This window comes from Petromyzon marinus, chromosome 5 (genome assembly GCF_048934315.1).
Source record: "Petromyzon marinus isolate PM22_M1 ecotype Great Lakes invasive population chromosome 5, UKy_Petmar_22M1.pri1.0, whole genome shotgun sequence".
Taxonomy (NCBI): domain Eukaryota; kingdom Metazoa; phylum Chordata; class Hyperoartia; order Petromyzontiformes; family Petromyzontidae; genus Petromyzon; species Petromyzon marinus.
In genome coordinates, this window is record NC_133671.1 from 8408145 (window position 1) to 8435477 (window position 27333).

General features: G+C 46.4%; 1 protein-coding gene across 1 annotated transcript; it reads right to left on the reverse strand.

Moving 5' to 3' along the window:
* Positions 1 to 330: 330 nt before the first annotated feature.
* Positions 331 to 26931, reverse strand: PTPA (protein phosphatase 2 phosphatase activator). The gene is made up of 10 exons (XM_076061153.1): positions 26533 to 26931; positions 23902 to 24017; positions 22654 to 22740; positions 18381 to 18506; positions 15087 to 15204; positions 14008 to 14107; positions 10868 to 10992; positions 9262 to 9362; positions 8250 to 8357; positions 331 to 5652 (listed from the first exon to the last, which is right to left on the reverse strand). The coding sequence occupies exons 1-10, from the start codon at positions 26546 to 26548 to the stop codon at positions 5578 to 5580; spliced, it is 972 nt and encodes a 323-aa protein (XP_075917268.1). The 5' UTR covers positions 26549 to 26931; the 3' UTR covers positions 331 to 5577.
* Positions 26932 to 27333: the final 402 nt, after the last annotated feature.

The window sequence follows — 27333 nt, forward strand, 5'->3', positions numbered from 1 at the left end:
TCAGCAAATATGCGCTCATCACTTGTGCACGTTTGGTGAAACTGGAGCGAGATCACAACCGCGCTTACCATTGTGACAGCACTCCGTAAATAAAATCCACTAACCAGAGAAGTTCATGAACACACCACCTGGTAGGATCACAAAATTAATGTAAAAAAAAAGAACTCACGTCTGCAACCTGAACTCAGGGACCAAAATCACTAAACTAAGATCCATGAGGCTATGACCTCAGCTCACAGCGTCGGTCTTCCTGGTCCAGTCGAGATGTCACTTCACGCCGATGCATTAAATTATCCCGAGAGCTGAACGCATTTTCAGACAGGCAGTGTATTTCAAGGTTTTAAATTAAGTCGTTTACTGGAAATGTATAACGGTCACAAAGAGGGAAGGCGAAAATGCAAAACTGTCAACACAGCAGACGCACAATAAACAAGGCAGACACATGACTGAGCAGGTCACCAATTCTGGACGGGTACTCGCAGGCATTTAAGCCAAGAGGTGACAGTTGGCCAAGATGAACGATCTTACTTTAGATGGGATACTGTGACATTAGTCATTCATGGTAAGTTATTAACTTGATTAGATAAGTGCTATATTGGTTGCCTCAGCAGTCATTGTATCCCTGGTCTAATGATCAACGAAGCATTGCTCATATCTGTTGGCAAACCCTGAGCCACTGCTGTAATATCTACATTCTCGTGGCAAGGAACAGTATTTCCAAAGGATGACAACTGCAGCCTTTCTGCAAAGTGGAACTCACTTTTTTAAATCAACTCTGGCAGGATGAAAGTGGTGAGCCGATGCTCGACTAGAATTTTAACGCTCAACCTTCCTGATGAGTTGAGAACTCCAACCAGTGTCAAACCAGAGTTGTTCTTATGGCTTTTTCAGATCTGTAATTTGGGCTCAAGTATACGGACTACTATTACAAATGTTGTCATCACGGTGGGCAGTAACAAGGCCTCTCGCTGTAGTGCTTTCGGCACTCGTTGCAGAGATTGGCGGTTCAAAACCAGCAGCCGCCCTGATTGTATGTATGGTGAACTTCTTTCCCACCGTATGTAACCAACCGTGCTAATCGGAGGTGCGGGGGAAAGGACAAACTAAACACAAAAAGCAATTTTAAAATTATTTTTTTAATTTAGATTTAAAAGGGCAGAGCTCTAGTGGCTTCCTAATATCAGAAGCGCATTCCAGACGGCCGCAGAAGTGCATCTGAAAGCGCACGACGCAGTTACCATCTTTTTTTCAAAGGTTAACCAAAAGTCGCTGCGAGGATGACCGGCGTTTGCGTGATGGTTTACGCTCAACGATATCAGCAAGAGTATTTGCGGTTCATTTGTGGCAAGCACTTTTACTGCGCGTGTATGAACCGTAGTTCTAATAATACCCGCCGTCTATTTCACAGTGCATGCCAAAGATCTCCTAAGGTCATTCGCAAGAGTAGGCCATTGCGTGCTGATGTCGGGGTCAAAATGTGAAAATTACCTTAAAATATTTCAATTGGGATTATAAATATCATCGATCACCGCCCCCTACTGAGAGACTAATATTGCCAGAGGTCACTCTCGTAAATAAAAGAGTATCTCGGTCTCACGGGTTCTCACCTGGTCTGTTTAACAGCCACCTGACTAAATCCGGCAACGCTCTGGTCAATAACACACCGTAGATGTTTACGAACAAGTATTACGAGTTAAGGAATTGAACTGTTCATGCTGTCCAAACTTTCCCATCGTCAACAGCACTAAATCAGAATTGCACATGTAAAAAAATATCCCGCCCCATTTAGCCTCACAAACTGCCGGGGAAAGTGCTTTTAGCGAGCACCTATTAAAGCCAGCATGGCACACAAGGAGGTGGGGGTCAGACTTCGCTTCAGTGACTTGGTCAAGGTCCATAGTACGTACTGTAAACACATACTCACACGTGGTCAGACCGCAACCACATGCCTGGTCGTGTTCGTCTCCCTCAGCGATGGTGCGTACACACTGCAACACGTCGTCATTATCGGTCGAGGTGAACATGGGGAGGTCCAGGTCAAGTTCAGATTGAAAATTGGCAGTCGTGTTGCAAGGCCAACAATCGAACACGTAGTTCGCCAGGATCATAACGCAGTGCACAGATCACCAAACCGCCACTCACAAAATTAAAATAAACTTACTTTACCAGGTAAGGCCCATTCGTCTGTATAGCAATTCTTTCAGAAGCGACGTGGCCACACTTGATAACTCCACGCAGTGGCTTATTATCACGTGGACACGTATTGCAGCCGAATACTCTTAAACGCGTGTGGATTCTAAATATGAAAACACCGGAGAACCCGGAGAAAATCCACGCAACCACAAACATACATGCAAACTCCAAATTCACAACAGACGTCAGGGTCGGGATGAAACCCACGACCTCTTGCACACCAAGCGAGGTATGTAAACATCTCGCCGCTCCCAAATCTCCCCACCATCAATCGCCACCTCGTGGCGGTAACGGCAACTTCGCACCTGTGCCATGCAATATGCAGTCCGAGGCCGCGCGGAGTAACACAATCGATGAGAAATTCACCCGGGATGCACCTCATGCCGACAGACCTCAAAGACCTCAGAAGCTAAACAGATCTAAGCCTGGATCATACTTGGATGGGTGACCACAACGCATAATTAAATTAGGCATTGTGGGCATTAGAGGGCAGTGTATCCTACGTTCTTGACTCCCCCCCCCCCCCCCCCCCACATTCACCAATGCAGTGTGAAGTATGGTCAAATACACGTATGGCTCACACGGCGTGGAGAGGCTTCCATCCGGCAGTGAAATGACAAATTGAAATGACAATGGACAAATGGACTGTAGATGTATAGCCATAAAAGCTCAGTATCAGGAGGTCATGGGCCAGACCCAGGTGTTAAGGTTTAACAGACCTGGGTGAGAGGCTTCCATCCGGCAGTGAAATGACAAATGGACTGTAGATGTATAGCCATAAAAGCTCAGTATCAGGAGGTCATGGGCCAGACCCAGGTGTTAAGGTTTAACAGACCTGGGTGACTTTATATTTCACCAGGTAAGGCCCCACTGAGCTGTGAAGCTTTTTTTTCTCAAGCGACCTGGCCATCACAAATTATAGCTCAACGAAAGTGGCTCATCATCGTGTGAAAATGTATAGCAGCCAAACACTCTTATCGCATGTTTCTAAATGTGGAGGGGAAAATCGGAGGACCTGGAGAAAAATCCACGCGACCACTGAGAGAGACACGCAAACTCCAAATATACAGCAGCAGGCGTTCGGGTCGGGAACGAACCCACGACGTCCTGTATACCAGGCAAGGTAGTTAACATCTCACCACCGTGGCGACTTGCCTATGCGCCACATGTGCTCTGCACTGTTTTTGTAAGGTGAGTCCTGTGAAGCCCATGTGGGGTCAGGTAGTGTTACAGACACCATGGGTTTTGTTTGCTGCAGTGAAGGTGTGGGGAATTTAATCAGAACACCTTGACTTTAGATACCTGGTGAAGGTCCAAAGTACTGTAAACACATCCTTACAAATGCAGACATTTATTGTTTAGCCATACAGACTGTTAGGGCAATTGCTGCTATCTTCATGGCACATACAGGAGCGGCATATCCGATGGTACAAAGGGGAGTACTGTACGCGGAACCAGAGGTTACTGGCTGAGTCAACCTAAGAAAGGCCCAGGACATGCCACGTGCCACTGATTTGTGCAGGGCCAGGAATGAAATCTAAGCCACTGCGATTGTCGCAGTGTGCCAACCATTAACCAACCACCAAAAGACTAAACTCTACCGATACCCACAAAAAGAACTCCCCCCCCCTCCCCTCCCATGTAGCCTACTCAAGGTGTTGGGGCAAGTTCCGTTAGCGAGCACCTATGAAAGATAGCACAGTGCACGAGGTGGTGTGGCCGGGACCATACCTAGACACCTTTTCTTTCGAGTCTTGATGTTTACACACCACATTAGGTACTAAGGCCTAGTCGGCCTAGAGGAAACCCATGACCGGTTTTGATCATCACCACTGATATAACCTGCGGCCCACATATCAAACTCAGGTTTCCTGGTTCGTGGTGCGGTGTGCTCACCACAATACCGCCCGCTCCTCACACCCAATAGCGTCGTCGCAATAGTAAACCTGAGCATGTTCAATAGCCTCACACACGTGTACACAGCAGCACCAAAGACAAGACAATCACAACATCAATTTACAATTGGCTCACATTTCAATCCACCGCCCGACTTCAGGTCCATTGATTTTAATGATCACCGCATTGGGATTTACACGTGCGTTGCATTTTCAGCATATCTTCCTCCGTGAACTTGATACACTGCCCTCATACAATTCCCTCGGGGTGTTCCTTGAAACCCAGTGTGCTTCATGGAGGAAATCAAAAACTTACCACAGGGAAATGCGGGATGTTTTTTTTGTTGCAAAAAAATATAAACGTTTACATGCCTGCTTGGCTGCTGGGACTAATGAGGTTAAACGTTTCAAAATGGGCCTTCACATTTTGAAAGCCACACATAAAATAAGTTGCATACGTCCATTTAACCAATTCCATTCGTGGATTTTCCCCCCGCCTCTGCAGGTTAGGTGGCCCAAGTATATTTTGCAGAATATGGCGAAAGGAATCGATATCACCAATGTACGATGAAATGATGGCTTCATAACTTGAAGTAGATTAACTACATGATGAGACGAGGCCCTTGCCAACATGTGTCATCCAGTAGCCTGCTTGCTACATTGTGTACTTAAATATCTGATATGGGGTTGGGCTGCCGAGTGCATTTGTATGTTTGCTTGGACAACATTATCCCCATATTCTTGGTTCTTTCGGTAAAGTCACGTAGAAGGGAAACAATAAAAATATATTTTTTTATTTTATTGTTTCCCTTCTACGTGGTGACTTTACCGAAAGAACCAAGAATATTAATCCCTGCAGTCACGAAAGCTTTAAATCAAAACATTATCCCCCTTTCGAGTAAAACTACAGCCTTAATGCGCTCACCCGGTTAAAACGCTCAATGATTGAGAGTTATCTAAGCATTCAATATCATAGCTGCCAAAGTTAGGTTTGCCAGATAGTCTGCTCACATAAGTGCCTTCTGGATAAAAGTGGATTCTTTTTGAGCTACACTGAGGGGTCCATGTAAGAACAAAACTGCCCTCGCACTCCTACTTGGCATATGCTTGATGTGGTGGTTAATGATATTACCATGCGTGACGTAATACGCGGCATATGCATTTGAATCACTCACGACCCTGCAGTTCCTTACACTTCGGCACTGTGCTAAAAATAATTTTCACAAACCTGACATGCAGGCTGAGAAGCGAATCCCTTGGGCATTCCACACAGTGCTCAACTCCAATATGAAATTCAATCCTTAAAGTACAATTAAATTTCAAATGTGAAGGCTCATTTTCATGGACTGCTGTCTCCTCTGTCTTACATAATAGTTCACTTTAGTCCCTTTGATGTGACTTTCCAAAAATAGTCAGGCATGTGTTCCATGGGGGCGAGGTGGTGCGTGCGGGTGGGCGAGCGAGCGAGTGAGCGAGCGAATGCCGGTTGTTACTTGGCGACCGGCTGTATTGAGAGTAAACTTCCAAACTTGAAATGCTGGATGACCGGGAACTTTTCCAGACACTGTGGACAGGAGGGGGAATAGGCAAGAGGATTGTGGCCGCAGAAAAACACAACGGATTAGAAGCATCAAAATAAAGGCTGTCTACCCGCTGTGCTCTTCTTACACAGTGCCACCAAGCCCAATATTCATACTAAATACGGGTGCAAAACAGTAAACAACTAGGCGTGTAACCCTAGCAGTTAAATGCGAGTTTAAATAATCGATTAGGAGGCAAGCGTACTTTCTGGAATGAAAATGTTGTGGGTTTACTTTCCAACACAATGGTGTGCTGAAGTAGTAACTAATTGGCACGTTTTGTTTACGTGACAAACCTTACGAATTTGGTTGTGTCGCTTGGTGGCCTGATTTAACATTTGTATTCATCAAATGTAACCCAATTTACATTTTTATCTTGGTGAAATCAGCAGTAATGATGGCACAAAATTAGAGAGAAGATGTATTTTTGACGGTGCCTGGTTTCTTGGAAAACACTGGTCAGCACGATCAGTGGTGGCATTTCCCACTGCCGATTCGGAGCTGCCTACCGTGATGAATGAGTGATGTAACATTGCTTCGCTCAGCAGGAGACACCGAGTTGAATTTTAACCGTTTAAATGTGCACTCAATGTGGAGCACATTTTGTGAATAACACCACTGGACGAGGGCCTCCCCCATACCCTTCCGGGTCGTCAGGGTTATTTGACCATACTTCCTCATGCTGGTTGTTGTAGGTTAGCGAACGTGGGGAGCACAGCCGGGAGGAACAGTACAGCCGTATACAGGTAGTCCTCTACTTACGATGGAGATGCGTTACGACGACCCCATCGTAAGTCAAAAATATCGCAAGTCGAAGATGGCCTAGCCTACCCAGGAGTCTTAAAAGAATGGTGATAATTTAGCAAAAAAGAGCAATTTACAGTACCGTACTGTATAAACTATATACTGTATGTATTTATTAATTACAATACTGTATTGCACAGTAAAATGTAAAGTAAAAAAAAACAAGGTAAATTCTTAGCCTACCTATATGAACTGCAATTTAATAGAAAGTTTTTTCAGGAAACAAAAAAAAACAGAAAAAAATACACGCGCTAACACCGAGACAACTTAACTCCGTCGACCGCTGGGTGAGAGTGAGGCATCACCACACAAGGCGGGAGATGCGTACATCCCGGCAGCGTCCCAACGTACAGTATCGTACCTCGTACGCCGCTGCGATTGCCTGCCGCGCGAAATTTTAAATATTTTACAATTTTGTCGTATCGTATCGCTATCGCCATCGTAAGATCGAAATATCGTAAGTCGGACCATCGTAACTCGGGGACTATCTGTATTGTGTAGCATTGGCATCGTATGGCCCACCACTGCAATGTAATGATGTTATTTATCAAAGAAAACCTGAACCTTAATGCACCAACTTGGTGCTCCGTCACCTCTTGATCATCTGCAAAGTCTCTCAGATCTCTATGATCCACAAAACGCTTGCCTCCAAAACGGTGGATTACAGCCGCGTGCCACCTAATTACATTCAAAAACTCCAGCGAGTGTTTCAATCGGCACAATTATGTTGGCCAGAGATGGCGGACATAACAGCTGCAGTGCAGCTACCACGCATTATTCTTTGCTCTCAAGTCCCCGTGTGTCTGTGCAACATGAATTCAGGGTTTTGGCACGGTGCGGACAATATCCGAAAGACGAACAGCTCTTATCTTGTATCTCCTAGATCTGTACTCGGGCTGCGTAATCCCAGGCTTTTCAACACGAGTCCCCATTGACGCCATTCATCAACCTTCAAACTCGTTTACACGAGCATTTTAGGAGGTGCGAGCGTCAGATGGCCATTGCACCCTCGAGCCATCAATTTGATGACAAATTTGGATATCGAATAACGATTTGCTACTCAAACTACATCCCTAAAAAGTAGGAGTGAAAAATTCACGGTCATGGGCTGTGTCGTAGCAACCGAATGGCATCCTTAATTCATTCAGAAATTTACAACGCGCGTAAATTAAACTTTAAAAAGGACATTTGTGTGCACATCGCTGCATTGTATGCATGTTTAACTTTTTTCGCAACGTACGTAGCCAACCATGCTAATCGGAGGTGCACCGACGGTGTACTAAACGTGTATGGGAGTTACATCTGGCACTTGATTTCAGAACGCTGTTCCAGAAATTATTTGAGCATGCCACATCCATGTTGCCTTACTTTGTGCTCTTTGTACCCTATATTCTTATAAACCTGCTTGTAGGATTATAGGCCAATAGGGTATAATAGCCTAGAATAACGATGGATCGGTATACCTTGGTGCCTTACCCCAAGCCAGCCTAGCAGCGTTGCGGAAAATATCGCGTGAGATCTGATACCCTGGTTACACATCACCATGATGTCAACAGGGCGGAAGAACAACGCGTTGGACTTCGGTGACTTTTCAGACGTTGCCATTCATTAACGGAGTTTCAAACTCACGTGGGAGACCATGTGATATGCTATGCGTAGCCCAGCTACACGTGCGCGCGAGAGATTGGAGCTCTCTCAAGGGATAGGAGCCGACTGCTTTCCGAGTTATCTCTTTTTTTTTGTGTTGCAGCAGCAGCAACGGGATGCAGTCGCTCACCTCAGCACGGTACATGCGCACGAGACCCGTGTTGACTTTACTCCAGGAGACCACGGCGCTCACGTTCCACAGCTGATTTGAGTGCTCGGCGAACGGGCCCGTTTTCATCTGAATGGCACACGCATATGCGCACAGGCACACGCACGAGCATATCCACACGCACACGCGGTGGCGAAATGTTAAGCGAGATGTTACCTGGCTCGCCTGGTATGCAAGAGGATGTGGGCTCGATCCTGACCCTGACGCCTGTATATTTGGAGGTTGTCTGTTCTCCCTGTGGTCACGTGTATTTTTATCCGGGTCCTCCGGTTTTTCCCTCAACGTTTAGAAACATGCGTTTAGAGTATTTGGCTACTATCCATTTCCACATGATAAGCCACTTCGTTGAGCTATCACTTGTGGCCAGGTCGCTTGTGAAAAAGAGCTATGTCGCTCAGTTGGCCTTACCTGGTAAAATAAAAATAGTTAATAGTTTAGTTTATATCCCTCCTTGCACGTCTTCTTTAGTGTGATGGGGGGGGGGGGGAGTCGATAATTATCAACACTTAATACATGCGTGTTGGTGGGTGGAGCCAGCTGATCCAGCTTCAGGAGTAGCCCGGTGCATATATGAATTAATGTTGTTGCTGGCGAATAATTCAAGTAGTTAGTGGTATTACTATGTGGTCCATGGTTTGAGATTGGTGACCGCAATGGCGCTGTGGGGTATACTTACTTTAGTCTTACACATGGTCGGATGGCACTGTGGCGAAATTGTTCGATTTACTATCAGGTCACCAGTCTGGGGTAAACTTTGCCCATCATCATCATCATCCCTCTGTAGTTGATGCAATCAGTGACACTGAGAAATTAAAGGCGGTCATACTATGGAGAGATTGACCCCTTGCCTCCACAGCACTGGATTACAGGTGTGCACCACCGTCGCCACTACAACCACCGCCACGCCCGGCTTGATAACACGATTCTTGAGGACACTGTACGGTAGAGTCGATGCCATGTGCACGCCAGTTACCTGGTTAATGAAGTGAATGCACTGGAAGAAGAGGTAGTCCTTGTGATGCTCGTTCACCACCGCTGGGTCCACAAAGTGCTTGGGCTCGAGGCGGGGGTGGTCTGCGGATAGCAGGGCCATGGGCTTCAACTCAACGGCACAGCGCATTGCAGGCCAGTGTAAGCAACACAGAAGACTTAATCGCAATACACTTCCATGCCTACTGGTATTATAGTTACACCCCACCAACAGAGGGTACTACTAAAGGAAGAATACATTGGCAACGATGCAGGCGCTTGCATCTGTATTTTTGCATGCGTGTGTGTTCCTGTGAGTGCGAGGTGTTCTTTGTGTTTCGTGTGTGCTCTTGGTGGGGAAGTTTTCTCACTCGTGAGCACGGAACTTATTGCACGGAACTCATTGTATTTTTTCATAATTATCACAAATTTAATTTATAAAATGCTTTAATACATTTATCATGTGCACAGTGTTGATGATTACAGCTGATAACCAAATGAAGCCCTCATATATCACTTATAGGTTAAAAAAAAAGCGCTGTTGGTACGCTTCTACTTTGGAACCATGTTATAATGACCTCCTATAGCGCTAGCGCTGTTTTGTGTATATAGCGCTCCGTTTACCAGGAACGCATCCTGAGCACTATAAGAGGTATGCCTGGACCTGGATGTGATGTGTAAACATGAGCGATGGGGAGACAAAGGTGGCCTGATATAGTGCTGGCCACATCATCCCCTGGTGCGCCATGCCCGCTTTAATAGGTGATCTCTAACAACACTTTCCCTAAAAGTTGGTGTGCGTGTGAGCTTGGAAGTATTGCTGCGTGTGCTTACATGAGTGTGCATGCGCATGTGCCACCTCCAGCGAGCGAGCCTTCGCCACCTCAAGAGGCCTCAAAGTGCACCACAAGCACCTTGGTGCAGTCATCACTGCTTAATGGCGACTGCTGCTGTTGTTGCTCTCGCATGCGTACGCATGTCCATATGTGCATGTGTGTTTCTCCGCGCGTGTGTGTTCATGTGTTCCTGTGGGGAGCGGTAGCGTAGTGCTTGGCATGCTGCGCAACGAATCCGGGCGACCCGAGGTCGATTCCCGCTCGTGGCCAATGAACAGTGGCAAACAATTGAACTGATTGCGGGCCTTCTTTAGGTGAACTCGGCCTCAAATGAGTAGCTGGCATGGTGTCAAAATATCAGCACCGGGGAGACAAATGGTGGCCGTGCGTGGTATTAAGACACCAACCACTTCGTGTGCCGTGCCGGGCCTTCATACGTGCTCGCCAACAGCACTTGCCCCAAAAGTTTAAGGCCATGTAGGGGATCTGTCTTAATCTCAACAATTGCTTTTATTTTACCAGGTAAGGCCCACTTTTATCTATAGAACTCTTCTTTTAAGAACCGACATGGCCACAAAAGATAGCTCAACGAAGTGGCTTATCGCATTTATACTCTAAACAAATATTTATAAAAGTGGAGGGAAAAGTGGATGGACCCAGACAGCGTCAGGGTCAGGATCGAACCCATGACCTCCTGTATACCTGTCAAGGTAGATAACATCTCGCCACCATGGGGTTACCGAGTGTGAGTTGCGGCGTGCGTGCGGTCAGCACCTATAAGCTGAGCGCTGCCCCACAGGAAGGGCAGGAACTGGAAGTCGTCGAGGCCCCACACGCCCTGGCTGCCGGCCGGCTCCATGCGGTACGTTTGTTGTAGCCGCCTCATCACGCAAAGGTACCTACACAGCAGGGGTTTACATCAATGTACGCATCACCAATGCATTGCCATTACCACCACCATCACCAATAACCACGAACGGCCTCATCAAAGTGGCTCGATTCTCAAACACGCATGAGGTGGTTACGAGGTGGTACCATAGAAATGGCATTACAATGATCACGATCTTCATTTATATCCCACCGTTAGGGGTTGAGATTGGTGATTCGAATTCAGTTCCTGGCTAATGTTAGTAGCGAATGATATCTTAACCGGTCCTGTCCCCCCCCCCCCCACTTCACCAATCCATACAGACTGGCGTGGTGAAGCTGAGTTTAATTACCCCCGAAGACCAACATGGCTTTGGGTGGGCCTTCATTCAGCAGTGGTTTGACAGAGGGTAAACAATCAACTCATCATATTACCACCATTGTTATTATCATAAAATAATCAGCATAACCACCAACATAGTGAACACGACCATGATTAATATCATAAACACTGTTCTACATCATTACCACCTCCACTATTGCAATTATCATCATGAAAAGGATCACTGACAATATAACTCGTTGTCATAATATAATGATCATCAGTGCCACAATGACTCTAATATAATCATCACCACAACCATAATTACCACCATTATAACATAATTAGCTCCATGCCATACACACATAATAATAAGAAAAGCTGTCACTATAAACACATTTTTGTTTTGACAATTACGTAATTACGAACCATTTCATATCTTGCGAGACATGAATGCCACCATTCACAAAAGAGCCCTGGGAAAGCAGGAGGCCACAAGCACAGCAGCACGACAACGGAAAGGTGACAAGTAAAATATGAGGCAACAACAACACTCGGCGATGTTACGGACTCCTCATGCACATACAGTAACGTGGCAATTGTTAGTTTAAGTGGTGCTTCGAGCCTGCAAGTCACGCAAGTCATAAGCACTCTTTTGTTCCGTGTATATCAGCGACCTCATTAAACTTAAGAGGGAGGGGTTTTTTTTTCCATTAAAGCGATGCCTCTCATGGTAAATATTTAATGCAGAGCTGCTGTGCTGGGTAGCCGTGTTTGCCCAGGTGCAGAGCTCCCCGGCAATATTAAAACGTAATCTGAGCGGCGGGCGCGCGAGAGTGCAGGGGGTCAGTCATCCATTTAGTCCCTTTTAAAACTTGCAAGTCGGCAGAGGTCAGGCTTAGGCAGTCAAGTACATGAAAGGCAAAGGGCTTTGCATATGCTTATAGATTAATGGGGCAAAGTCACGTTATCAAGGGCCTATTAGGGCTGCCGTTGTACGCAAGTGGGTAGTTTGGTCAGCATTGTGCCCCACCACCTTTGTCTCCCCAATGCTGATGTTTACAGACTGCATCATATACTTCATTTAAAGCGAAGTTGACCTTGTAAAAGACCAATATAAGCTTCGAGTACCACTTGACAATGTTGCTACACATTGTCAAGAACTATACCCAGGTCGCCGGAATAACGCTGGAAACTTTCCTTACACACACATTTATATGCATCTGTGAAAAAAAGAGCTTCATAGCTCATCAGATTCCTCCAGTCTACAAAAAGATTCTGATTCTGACAGACCCACAACAACAAAAAACGCTAATCGCCACCAAGTGGCGGTGACATCACCACGGAGCTTGTGCCAGGCTATGTGTACCTTGAGGCCACGTGAAGTGTCGAAGGTTCACTGGTAGGTCACAGGACAGACCCAGGTGGCATGGGTTGACTGAGATGACTGGTAAATGCACCACCGGTGCCTCCCCTCCCGTGCCAACTTGCTGCATTTTAGCTGCCATCTGCTCTCTGCTGTTGCTGGAGGGCGACTGCAGCCAACTGCTCAGTAGCATCCTTCACAAGCATTTTCCACAGAGCCCGATCTTGACACCACTGGTACCAGTCATCGGAAAGGCCACTTAGCTCCATATCCTCCTGTACCACACCAGCCCATCTCTTCTCTATCTCATGCCACACACGTTTAGCCGGCCAAAAAAAAAGCTATTTGGGCATGCGGTTTTTGGGCATGCAGGCTACATGCCCCAGCCAATGCAGCCTTGCCTTCCGGAGGAGCTAACCAATGAGACTCTGTCCAGATCTTTCAAGGACATGTGAGCTCCTCAGACAATCTAGCTTGATTAAACAGACGCACACACATTCGCACACAAACATGTTTACACATACACTTCAAACTCACTCATGTATTCATCTGTGTATACTTTTAACAATATATTGAATAAGAGTTAAATAATTTCCATGGCCAAAGGAGCATTGGGTAATGCCAGGAGCAGAAATTCCACATTCCTATAGTGGATAGCAGGTTCTCCAAGTGACAATCACTGCTGACTTTCCACAAAGTGTGAACATGCATTTCACTGTGTGGATCCTCTAATCAGGAATTGAACGTATTACCTACTGACAAGAATGGCTCTCATCACAGTGCGTCCTAGTTGACATAAATATGAAACACATTAACCCTCTCCCATTCCAATGAAGTACACGTTCGTACACGTATGTCATCAGAACGGAATCAGAAGAAAAACTAACATAAAAAATCTTAATCGGTACCGAGGCTCCCACAAGGCCATGCGGGAGGGCGTGTGGCACAGTTTGGCGCCCGCTATCGTAGAGTGCGGTCGTGTCGCTACGGTTCTCTGCAGTGAGTAACAATGTCTTGAAAAACAACGGCGCTATGATTCTCTAAATAAAATTAATGCCGAGCCGCTTGCGAGTTCCGAGATTCAGCGGTGAAAGGGACAACCCGCCCTGCAACTTACAGACGTCTCGGAATGGGAAAGGGTTAAGCATAACCTAAACTCAGAGCATTTACCATCAAGTCTTAAAATTACACTTCAGTCGGTTCCTGCATTGGGATGTTTTAGCCAGTTGCTTTAGTGGAAGGAAATTGGGAGTACCCAATGAAAACCTGCAAATAAGAATTATTTTTGTTTACATTATCAATGGCGGCCCGAGTATCATTGGTGGATGTTGTGCTTGATTTTCAACGTGCCCTCTTCACCTCTCAAACACCTTGAAAACGATGGCCGCCTGGTCATTAGCGTCGAGGAAGCCAATCTTGCACAGGCAGCACAGGAAGGAGGCGAACGCCACCTCGTGGCCTGCAAACGCACGTGCACATGTTTCACCGTCAGCCACACAGGCTGATTTCACCACGAGTCGGCAATCAAAATGACAAGAGCCACTTTTGTCGAATTCGCTAACAACCCAAATATTTCAAGAACCGCGACGCATGTGGATACGAGACGGTGGGTGCTTAATAAATAACGTCACAAAGTGGTCCTTAAAAGAGCTGCGTGCGGCTCTGGAGCTGCAGGTTGCCGAACCCCTGGACTATATCCCCTTACAATTTCGCCTCAAACATAATCTCCTTCCCCCACTCAGAGATTTCATGACTCGTCATGGTTCGTGATGACGCTTCGAGAATCGATCTTTGTTCGTCTTGTTTATGAACGATCCCGTTTGTATTGCCTGAATCACGTTGTCTTGTGTCGTCTCTTTCTAGTCCACAAGTCTAAAAGTAAATGAATTTGAATATGCAGCCCTTTTGTCAAGCCACTGTTGAATGAAGGCCTTGCCATTGTGTGTCGGTGATAAAGGGTTATTTAACCAAGCATCCTCACGCTGGTCTGTGTGGGGGCCAAGGACCGGTTCAGATGTCGGCCGCCACTGATGTCAGCCGTGGGCAGAAATCAAATTCAGGGTTCACAGTGGCATGCTCTAACTACTGCACCATAGCTCAACCCCAAAGGGGAAATTCGCTTATGCGTCATGAATTGTACATACAATTTTGGCAAATAACTTTTTTTCCTGTTCCCTTGATTGAAACGCACCCGAAGAGGAAAGAATATTTCAGAATGTGCCCAAACATCATCCAAATGCAACTCGGAACCTGAAAGCCATCCCGAAAGAGATGCCTCGACAAATATCGGGACCGCTGGAATCACCGTGTTCGATCAGGAGGAGACTACTTTTAAGGAGATACATTCAATTAGATATACCGTCCTTTATTTTCGTCCGTAGACGTACCACTTATTCAAGTACCAGGAGCGAAATGTGCGAGTGAATGCGGGCGGGCACCGGTGCCGTAGTCAATGCGCGTGGCATTGCCCACGCTTTCCAGCAGGTACGTAGTGGCCTCGGGCGCTGCCTCGTGCAGGCGCTCCGGTAGCATTCGGGACACAAGTGCCGGGGCCTCCTGCACCGAAGCACACGGGGGCACGCGCACACACACGGACTTTTGAGCATTATACCATCGCATGTGTGGGATTTCTCCGGGCACTTAAATTTTTTCCCAGATGCAATAAAATGACGCATGATTTGCTTTCCTCTCCAATGTATGTTGAACTCTTCACACGGTACGTAGCCAACTGTGCTAATTAGAGGTATGGGGGAATGACAACAAACTAAACACAAACTAAACACTGGCCAATCGCAGTGAGCATCATAGTCATATCGATCGTCTTTTACTTTTAATATATTGTTTGATGTTGTAACATTCTGATCTGCCCCTACTGGACATTTGTGATACAGAGTGTCATAGCTCATTGGACTTCTTCAGGAAGTTAAAATAATCTGATTCTGAACCCAAACACGAATCTCCTGGATGAGGTTTCTGGCCGAGTTAAAATACTATTAATATTACGATGATGTTCACTGCGATCGGCCATGGTCTGTGATTGAATATGCGTTTCACTCATGTCATTAAGCACGTGGTATGTTTGTCATATGCACGTTTAATGTGTGTGTGGTATGTGTGCCTGTGGGATGTTTATGTGCAGTGTGTAAATGTGCTACATAGTGTATGTGTGTACATGTGTGGCATGTGTGTGTGTAGTTGGTACATCTATTATGTCGTGTGTAGTGTTGTGCGTGTAGTGTGTTATTTGTACAGTGAGGGAAAAAAGTATTTAATCCCCTGCTGATTTTGTACATTTGCCCACTGACAACGAAATGATCAGTCTATAATTTTAATGGTAGGTTTATTTGAACAGTGAGAGACAGAATAACAACAAAATCCAGAAAAACGCATGTCAAAAATGTTATAAATTGATTTGCATTTTAATGAGGGAAATAAGTATTTGACCCCTCTGCAAAACATGACTTAGTACTTGGTGGCAAAACCCTTGTTGGCAATCACAGAGGTCAGACGTTTCTTGTAGTTGGCCACCAGGTTTGCACACATCTCAGGAGGGATTTTGTCCCACTCCTCTTTGCAGATCTTCTCCAAGTCATTAAGGTTTCGAGGCTGACGTTTGGCAACTCGAACCTTCAGCTCCCTCCACAGATTTTCTATGGGATTAAGGTCTGGAGACTGGCTAGGCCACTCCAGGACCTTAATGTGCTTCTTCTTGAGCCACTCCTTTGTTGCCTTGGCCGTGTGTTTTGGGTCATTGTCATGCTGGAATTCCCATCCGCGACCCATTTTCAATGCCCTGGCTGAGGGAAAGAGGTTCTCACCCAAGATTTGACGGTACATGGCCCCGTCCATCGTCCCTTTGATGCGGTGAAGTTGTCCTGTCCCCTTAGCAGAAAAACACCCCCAAAGCATAATGTTTCCACCTCCATGTTTGACGGTGGGGATGGTGTTCTTGGGGTCATAGGCAGCATTCCTCCTCCTCCTCCAAACTAGGCGAGTTGAGTTGATGCCAAAGAGCTCCATTTTGGTCTCATCTGACCACAACACTTTCACCCAGTTGTCCTCTGAATCATTCAGATGTTCATTGGCAAACTTCAGACGGGCATGTATATGTGCTTTCTTGAGCAGGGGGACCTTGCGGGCACTGCTGGATTTCAGTCCTTCATGGTGTAGTGTGTTACCAATTGTTTTCTTGGTGACTATGGTCCCAGCTGTCTTGAGATCATTGACAAGATCCTCCCGTATAGTTCTGGGCTGATTCCTCAACGTTCTCATGATCATTGCAACTCCACGAGGTGAGATCTTGCATGGAGCCCCATGCCAAGGGAGATTGACAGTTTTTTTGTGTTTCTTCCATTTGTGAATAATCGCACCAATTGTTGTCACATTCTCACCAAGCTCCTTGGCAATGGTCTTGTAGCCAATTCCAGCCTTGTGTAGGTCTACAATCTTGTCCCTGACATCCTTTGAGAGCTCTTTGGTCTTGGCCATGGTGGAGAGTTTGGAATCTGATTGATTGATTGCTTCTGTGGAAAGGTGTCTTTTATTCAGGTAACAAGCTGAGATTAGGAGGACTCCCTTTAAGAGTGTGCTCTTAATCTCAGCTCGTTACCTGTATAAAAGACACCTGGGAGCCAGAAATCTTTCTGATTGAGAGGGGGTCAAATACTTATTTCCCTCATTAAAATGCAAATCAATTTATAACATTTTTTACATGCGTTTTTCTGGATTTTCTTGTTGTTATTCTGTCTCTCACTGTTCAAATAAACCTACCATTAAAATTATAGACTGATCATTTCTTCGTCAGTGGGCAAATGTACAAAATCAGCAGGGGATCAAATACTTTTTTCCCTCACTGTATGCATGCATGCACGCATTGTATGTGCAGAGTGTAAGTGTGTTATTTTAGCCTGTAAAGTATTATATAGTGTATTGTGTAGTGTGTGTGCATGTTATTTATGGTTGTGGTGTATGTGTAGTGTAGTGTAATAGCGCCAAATGGTGGCCAGCAGCGGCAACTGTGGTGGTCAAACAGTACACACGCCGGTGAGCATGTGAGCGGGTGTGTCAGCAGGACGGAGGAACTGGGGCAAGGGTCATGGAGGGCCCCATCTGGAAGCCCCTGGAACCTGCTATGGGGTTCCAGAAGGGAGGCGCGGCCAGGGCGGAGCCAGGCCGCGCTAGTAGCATAAAAGGGGCCGAGAGCGGTAGCTCGAGGCTGCCGGTTCTGGGATTGGATCGTCTCGTCGTCGCTGTAGCCTCGTCGGCATCGTCGCTGCCATCTTAGCTCGATATTGCACTGCTAGATAGTTGTTGGCTGTCTCCGTCAGTGCTGTCGGTGTTAGACGGCTAGTGTTGTGTATAGGCTAGCGACTGTAGAGTGTGTAGGCGAGATCGTGTGTGCTCAATAAAGAATGTGCCTCTACAAACCTCGTCTCCGACTCACTGAAACTGCATATGTATGAAGTGCACGTTGTTAGTAAAATAGTGTGATGTACGTGTACATGTGTGCAGTGTACCTGTGCTATAACGTCAATATGTATTATATCGTGTGTACATGTGCCATGTGGTCTGTGGTGCTCGTGTGTGTACCTGTGTGACATACACTATAGTGTATTGTGTAATCTATAGTGTGACGTGCGTGTGTGCATCTATGTGGTGTAAGAGACGTCAACGTTACTTAGTGGCGAATGGCGGGTATTAGTATTGGTGTGATGTGAGCTAGGTGTGCGTGCCTTCTCCAGCCGGGCGCACCAGGTGCGGAAGGCCTTGTTGCCGAAGCGTTGGGGCTGATCCACAGGCGGAACCTCTTCGATCCAGCGATCCATCATGTCCAGCAGGCACACGAGCTGCTCCACAGCCTGCAGGGCAGCACACTCAAGCTGAGCACATGTGCACGCTCACTCCCATATAGCCTTTGCGACAGGCTGCCGGGGCAAGTGCTGTTAGCGAGCACCTATGGCTCACAAGAGGGTGGGTGGCCAGCACAATGCGCGGCTGGGAGGGAAGGCAGCCCAATGCTGGCGTTTATAAACCATACCAGGTACTTATTTGAGGCTGAATCAAACTAGGGGAGGGCCCAAAACTGGTACAAATAGTTGTCACCGATGTGAGCGGGAATCCAACTCGGATCGCCGAGTTCGTAGGGCAGTGTGCCGACCGCTGAACCACTGCTTCCCCAATACACACCAAAGACAAAGATACCCCATATAGCATGAACAGACTGTTGGGGGCAAGGGGTGTTAGCAAACTTCTATGAAGGCCGGCAAGGACCGCGAGGGGGATGGCCGTCAATACCGCCTTTGTCTCCTGAGTGGCGATGTTTACAGATTGCACCAGGTACTAATTAGAGGCTGAGTCGACCTAGGGGAGGCCCAGAACTGGTTCAGATAATTACCGCTGGTGTTGGCTGTGAGTGGGAATCTAACTTAGGTTGCTCGGTTCGTAGCGCAGCACGCTAACCACTACTGCTCTAACCACTATACTACCATTCTAATGCACAACAGCCACCATTGGTCAGGAAATGGTGGTGACATCACCACGGTGCTTGTGCCAGGCCAGGTGCACTCCGAGGTCATGTGAAGTGTCGAAGGCTCGCTGATAGGAGGTAGCAGGACAGACCCGGGTGCCAAGGATTGACTTGACTGAGATGACTGGCAGATGCATCACCTGTGCCCCCTACTGTGCCAACTTGCTGCATTTTAGCCGCTCGGTGCTCCACTCGTTATAAGCATGGCTCCTTTGCCCTCCGTTGGAGTGCGACTGACAACAACTGCCCAGTAGCATCCTTCATAAGCCCCCTCCAAAGAGGCCGATCTTGACACCGCTGGTACCATTGTTCGGCAAACCCACTCAGCTCCACATCCTCAGTCCATCTCTTCGCCGGCCTGTGCTGCGCCCGTTTATCCCCCTCAAATGGCCAAACAGAAGTTGGTTGGGGATGCGATGGCTGAGCATGCGGGTTACATGACCCAGGCAGTGGAGTCTTGCCTGCTGGAGGAACTCACCCATAGTAATGTGTCCAAAACTTTTCCAATCTCTCCACAACTGCCCCATCACTCATGCTGAGTTAAGGGGGTGCAGTAATGGATGTTATAAAATACCCAGGTAGGTGCTTAGTTTTGGTGGGGCTGATGATAATGCCCTACCTCTAAGTGCCACGTTCCAGGTTCAGCAGCAGAACCTCAGAGTAAGCAACAGCCACCAGATCATGAGCGTGCATAACATAGTTGACCAATAAGAAGCCATCTCTTGACAGCAACCAGGCATCGATCAGCCTCCCACTGTATCTGTCCTAGACAGAAATTCCTCTGATATACAGTGAGGGAAAAATTATTTGATCCCCTGCTGATTTTGTACGTTTGCCCACTGACAAAGAAATTATCAGTCTATAATTTTAATGGTAGGTTTATTTGAACAGTGAGAGACAGCATAACAACAAAAATGTTATAAATTGATTTGTATTTTAATGAGGGAAATACGTATTTGACCCCGTCTCAATCATAAAGATTTCTGGCTCCCAGGTGTCTTTGATACAGGTAACGAGCTGAGATTAGGAGCACACTCTTAAAGGGAGTGCTCCTAATCTCAGCTTGTTGCCTGTATAAAAGACACCTGTTCACAGAAGTAATCAAATTCCAAACTCTCTACCATGGCCAAGACCAAAGAGCTCTCCAAGGATGTCAGGGACAAGATTGTAGACCTACACAAGGCTGGAATGGGCCACAAGACCATTGCCAAGCAGCTTGGTGAGAAGGTGACAAAAGTTGGTGCGATTATTCGCAAATGAAAGAAACACAAAAGAACTGTCAATTTCCCTCGGCCTGGGGATCCATGCAAGATCTCACCTCGTGGAGTTGCAATGATCATGAGAACCGTGAGGAATCAGCCCAGAACTACACGGGAGGATCTTGTCAATGATCAAGGCAGCTGGGACCATAGTCACCAAGAAGACAATTGGTAACACACTATGCCGTGAAGGACTGAAATCCTGCAGCACCCGCAAGGTCCACCCTGCTCAAGAAAGCACATATACATGCCCGTCTAAAGTTTGCCAATGAACATCTAAATGATTCAGAGGACAACTGGGTGAAAGTGTTGTGGTCAGATGAGACAAAAATGGAGCTCTTTGGCATCAATTCAACTCGCCGTGTTTGGAGGAGGAGGAATGCTGCCTATGACCCCAAGAACACCATCCCCACCGTCAAACATGGAGGTGGAAACATTATGCTTTGGGGGTGTTTTTCTGCTAAGGGGACAGGACAACTTCACCGCATCAAAGGGACGATGGACGGGGCCATGTACCGTCAAATCTTGGGTGAGAACCTCCTTCCCTCAGCCAGGGCATTGAAAATGGGTCGTGGATGGGTATTCCAGCATGACAATGACCCAAAACACACAGCCAAGGCAACAAAGGAGTGGCACAAGAAGAAGCACATTAAAGTCCTGGAGTGGCCTAGCCAGTCTCCTGACCTTAATCCCATAGAAAATCTGTGGAGGGAGCTGAAGGTTCGAGTTGCCAAACGTCAGCCTCGAAACCTTAATGACTTGGAGAAGATCTGCAAAGAGGAATAGGACAAAATCCATCCTGAGATGTGTGCAAACCTGGTGGCCAACTACAAGAAACGTCTGACCTCTGTGATTGCCAACAAGGGTTTTGCCACCAAGTACTAAGTCATGTTTTGCAGAGGGGTCAAATACTTATTTCCCTCATTAAAATGCAAATCAAGTGATAACATTTTTGACATGCGTTTTTCTGGATTTTGTTGTTGTTATTCTGTCTCTCACTGTTCAAATAAACCTAGCATTAAAATTATAGACTGATCATTTGCCAGTGGGCAAACGTACAAAATCAGCAGGGGATCAAATACTATGTTCCCTCACTGTAGCTATGGAAAAACTGTCCAACTACGTGGTCAAAGATGTTAAATAATGTTGTATCCAGAAGACTCCCGGCCACGCAAGTTTACCCGGGGCTGCCCATCATCATGAAGGTCCTTAATGATTGTGAGCATAGAGCCAGGGACTCCAAAAGCACGAAGAACAACCCAGAGCCCTGGCCTACTGATGGTATCATAGGCCTTGACCAAATCACTAAAGCAGAGATGTAGGTCACATTGTAATTCCCTACACCTATGCTGTAGCAGACAGAGAATAATGCATCCGTGCAGAACCGCCCCGATCTGAAACCACATTGCAGCTCCGCAAGCCTCTCCACAACGTGCCTGGCAAGGGGATGTTAAATAATCCTTGCCAGCATCTTTCCCGGCACACTGAGGAGAGAGATGCTCCGATAGTTGTTACAATCTGTGCGGTTCCCCTTCTTAAAGAGGGGGACCACCAGGTCCTCCTTCCAATCCTACAGAACTCATCCTGTGGTTCAGACAGCTGTGATGATGTCATATAGGGCAGTCTTCACACAAACACCATCCTCCCTCAACAGCTCTAATGCACAAAATACAGAGATCCCCCTATATCCTTAACAGACTGTAGGGGCAAGTGCTGTTCGCGAGCACCTATGAAGGCCGGAACGGCACACGAGGGAGTAGGCGACCAGCATCACGCCTGGCTGCCTTTATCTCCCTAGCAGCGATGTTTACACAGCGCACCAGGTACTAATTTGAGGCTTAGTCGACCTAGGGGAGGCCCAGGACCAGTTCAGAAAATCATCACCGGTGTTGGCCGTGAGCCGAAATAAAGACTTGGGTTGCCGGGTTCATAGCGCAGCGTGCTTACCGGTACACTACCACTCCCTACAACAAAGACAAAGATCCCCTGTATAGCCTTAACAGTCTGTTGGGGCAAGTGCTGTTAGTGAGCACCTACGAAGGCATCCACCTCCTAACAGACACACCCAACCAAATAGACTCAGGTACTCAATCACACACATACCAACTGACCAAGCTGATCTAAGCACACAACATCCACACACGCCGATATGGACATCCCCATCCATGCAAACCCACCTGCACGCTCCCACATGATTACAAACACATACATGAGGCTCACCTCAGAAACCTTGAACTCAGAACTGAGCTTTTTTCCCTTCACAGCCTCGTTAAGGGTGAGAATGAAACCCATGTAATCGGCATAGGCCTGAGAATACAAGGGAGAAAAGAGACAGTCATAATTAAGCACCAACATATGTTTTAGGTTTCATTAAAAATGTAAACATTATGATGGTGGCCACCTGGTTCAGTCGAGCTATAAATGGCAGCATCACAGCAATGGGCTTATGAGATCATAAGTTTGAATCTGAGTTCCAGCCACTAAAAGCAGATTTAAGTAAACCTGAGTCACAGATCAGCGACTATTTGCACAAAAAACATGTATTTGGTTCATCATTTCAATTGGCTAATCCTAGCTCTTAATGGTAACACGTGATTAATTTATAACACTGTAAGATACACAGAGAATCACCCTTTACAGAACATGAAGGAGCACCATCTACTGCTGGATAAGGTATTTGTAGATCTATCGAAGTGAATCCAGATGACGTAGCGTGGCGTCAGGCAACAGGGCTGTTTCTCGACGAGACACAAGGCTCTGCTCGTCCGATGGGGTTCAGGATGTTTATTTGGATGACGTAAACTCCAACATCTTGAGTGAGATGCAACAGGCAGGGTTGTCAAGCGGTGGGATTGCTAATACATGATATTTACTGGTTTGTTCCCGTAAGAGTTGCAATCGGTAAATTGTATTACAGTTAGACTGCGATCTGTGGGGGAGGAGTGGGAGGTGCTGGTGTGAACTTGTGGGCCAATCCGCGTGTGGCGTGTGCATTTTCGTTGCACATTATTTGCCGAGGGAAGGGGAAAGTGACGGACATCACTCGCCCAAAAGGCGTGTGACATCCGCATATTGGTGTGAGCATGCGACGTTGATCAATGTCACGTGCCACACATGAAATGTGCGTGTGACAGCACCGAATTGGTGATCTACACATTTGTGTAATTCCAAAAATGTTTCCCCTTTCAATAACGAATGGGGAGACATTCATTTCCATTGGCCACGCTGATAAATACAAATCCACATTCATATGCCAGAGACCAGACTTTCCACAGAACAACCACTGCAGACTTTCCACAAAGCAGTATTTATATCTAACCTGGAAAAATAAAGCGTCGATCTCCAACTGCGATTTGAACTCACAACCTTCAAATTGCAAGACGAAAACTCTATAGAGGTCACTCGGCAAGATGATCTATTTATTGACAGCACAAAATAAAAGCAACTGGGCTGATACTGCGATGTTACCTGTGAGCGTTTCCACTTTCCCATGTCTGGAACTGCGAGGATCTCCCTCTTTGGCACCATGAATTTGTGGCCCTCGAGAAGGTGGGTGTCTTGGCCATCCTGCTCCCCACTGCGCTCTGAAACAAGAGCCAGGGTGACAAGCGTGCGCAGACACACAGTCGTGTCACACACAGCAGTGTATGAACACAACAGCATTGTCATGCACCGTCATGCAAACGCAACACTGTCCCTTACGCACTGCGTCACACACAGCAGTGTCTCCAGCGGCAATTCAATTGTAAGAGGTTAAGAGAGGGGTTTAGAATAAAAATATATACTTTTATTGCTGCATTTACAAATTCTTGACAAATACTTCCCAGTATAAATTACTGTAAGACCGTTTGCACCGCACCGAGCCAATCATGATAATCGGATATACGTAATACTTGATTTGAAGCTTTCGTGACTGCAGGAATCCATATTCTCTTTGGTTCTTTCGGTAAAGTCACGTAGGTAGAAAAACAATACATCACGACGTTTCGATCGCAACACGAGCGACCGTCTTCAGGTCAGAGCTACTGTAAGACTGTTATATGTAATGCAAGCCAATTGCGTGTATGCCTCTTTTCAACGTATCACATTACAAGATGCCGTGTCTAATGGCCTACCTTCCCTTATTGCTCTAAGCTGTGTATGCTATGATGTGTGCTGTCCTGTACCTTTTGTTCCATGCTCTATGTGCTACACTATGCTGTACAGAATCATTGTGCTATACTCTGCTGAATGTGGTAGGGTAAGTTATGCTGTGCTGTACGTGCCATTCTGTATGGCCAATGCCTTGTATATTAATACTCCACCATGCAGTGGAAATGCCATGCTGTGTGGTATGCTGTGTACAGATATTTTATATCTTACTGCTACGTGCTATGCTGTGCTTTACAATTATCTGAAGAAATCAAGCTGTACTATGGCATATGAGGAATTCTAGCGTGTAAATTACAACGTACGATGCTGTATCAGCTAAACTGTGTACGCTAAGCTGCCCTATCATCGACACTGTGTACACTGAGCTATACCAGCTATACTGTGTACACTAAGCTGTCTAATGTACGAGCTATATATCGTGTACACTAAGCTGTCTAATGTTGTATTAGCAATACCGTGTACACTAATCTGTTTCATGCTGCATCAGCTATAGCGTGTACACTAAGCTGTACCAGCTATACTGTGTACACTAAGCTGTCTAATGTACGCGCTATAGCGTGTACACTAAGCTGTCTAATGTTGTATTAGCAATACCGTGTACACTAATCTGTTTCATGCTGCATCAGCTATAGTGTGTACACTAAGCTGTACCAACTATAGTGTGTACACTAAGCTGTCTAATCTACGAGCTATACCGTGCACACTAAGCTGTCTAATCTTGTATTAGCAATACCGTGTACACTAATCTGTTTCATGCTGCATCAGCTATAGCGTGTACACTAAGTTGTACCAGCTATACCGTGTACACTAAGCTGTCTAATGTACGAGCTTTACCGTGTACACTAAGCTGTCTAATGTTGTATTAGCAATACCGTGTACACTAATCTGTTTCATGCTGCATCAGCTATAGTGTGTACACTAAGCTGTACCAGCTATACCGTGTACACTAAGCTGTCTAATGTACGAGCTATAGTGTGTACACTAATCTGGTCCATGCTGCCCAGCTATAGGGTGTACACTAAGCTGTACCAGCTATACTGTGTACACTGAGCTGTCTAATGTACGAGCTATAGCGTGTACACTAAGCTGTCTAATGTTGTATTAGCAATACCGTGTACACTAATCTGTTTCATGCTGCATCAGCTATAGCGTGTATACTAAGCTGCCCCTTGCTGCATCAGCTATAGTGTGCACACTAAGCTATATCAGCTCAACTCTGTACGCTAAGCTGTCCCATGGTGTACCACCGATGCTGTACCATGCTATACGAGCCGTGCTATGTAATCTGTCAATTGCCGCACCAGTTCTGCAGTATGTGTGTGATTATAAAGCCTCTTGTTACAAGCCACTTCAGCAATAGTTTCTTGCCGTGATTGTCCCACCTCATGACGGGCACTTACTTGTGTTGCGGCCAGAAACGTCGTGATTTAATTTATTTTATACCTACTACGTGATGACTTTACCGAAAGAACCAAAGAGCAGGGATCCCTGCAGTCACGAAAACTTCAAATCTAGACTCGGCTCCGCAGTGTTTATATGTATCCACCACATTACAAGATATTGTGCTCTAAGACACACTCCTCACACCGAGCCTTTGCCGTACACACTTGACACGCGTTTCGCTGTAGGCAGGCTGTTGTTAGGCCAGCGTTAAACCACGAGTTTGTAAAATCCGTACAACTCTAAAACACGTTCGTCTCCCTCCGCGTCTCTGGTTACGCATGCCCCCCCATTGAGGCCTATAGAGGCCCGTCGACTAGTCAGCGCCCCTGACCAAAGCCCGAACCTCTTTCGTTCAAAGCATTCCCGTTCCACAGCCGCTGTGAATCAAAGCCGAGGCTTACGCGCGTGACAGCGTCGCCTCTGTTGAAAGGGAAAGGGGGGGAGGGGAAGCGAAATTCGTAGCGACGCTAGACCCAGTGGCGCTCTCTGCGCGCAAAACCTTACCCGCTGTTGCAGCCATAACCGACGATCAGCTGAGGTGAAGGAATCGAAACTCCGATTAAGTCGGCACGGCCGAACGAATCGATTCTCGATGTATTCTCAACGGCGAGGAATGGAGGAATCGATGCGTAGCCACCTCGCCGTTCCGTTCGATTTCGATTCGGGAATCGATTGTCTCACTCGACCGTGTGTCGTGGCTTGAATGTTGCTGTTGCCCCAAGGGCCATTGCCCGAAACGTCGCATGTGATTTGTTATATTTAGAGGCCAGACACACAGTGTTAGTGAAGAATGAGTTGAGCGTTCTTGTTAGTTGTGCATGCGCACCACTAGCCAACGCAAGCAGCATTACTGCGATGAGCCAATAATGTCTGTTTGTTTGTAACGCGCGTGACGTCACTCCACATGCCGCGCCCCCCCTCATGAATATTCATGGGAGGGTGGATTTTTACACTCAACGCAGAAGGTCGAGCGGAAATATTTTTTTTCGCAAATTCGCTTGAAGTTTCACGTTTCTTTTTATTGAAAGTGAATCTAATAAATAATTCTACGCAGCAACAAAGTGGATTTTGTGTCTTTATTTCTTCAACACAATTTATGCTTCTACATTATGGGGTCGTCCATAAATGACGTCACGCACCTAGCGGGGGTGGGGGGGTCAGACATTTGTGACGATTTGTGACGAGGGGGGAGGTTTAAGAAATGTGACGTCACATCAAAATGCGCAACTTTAAATAAATATAGACAACACGTTCTACTTAATTAAATAGACGTTTTAATAAATGTGTTCTCCTACAACATCAGAG

Bases quoted from the DNA above. Each gene is read 5' to 3' on its own strand.
- PTPA (XM_076061153.1), bottom strand. The intron at 18,507-22,653 runs GTGAGCCTCATG...GCTGCCCTGCAG, and splicing joins CTGAGTTCAAGGTTTCTGAG to GCTGTGGAGCAGCTCGTGTG. The intron at 15,205-18,380 runs GCACGCACACCT...GCTTCGGTGCAG, and splicing joins GGTGCGCCCGGCTGGAGAAG to GAGGCCCCGGCACTTGTGTC.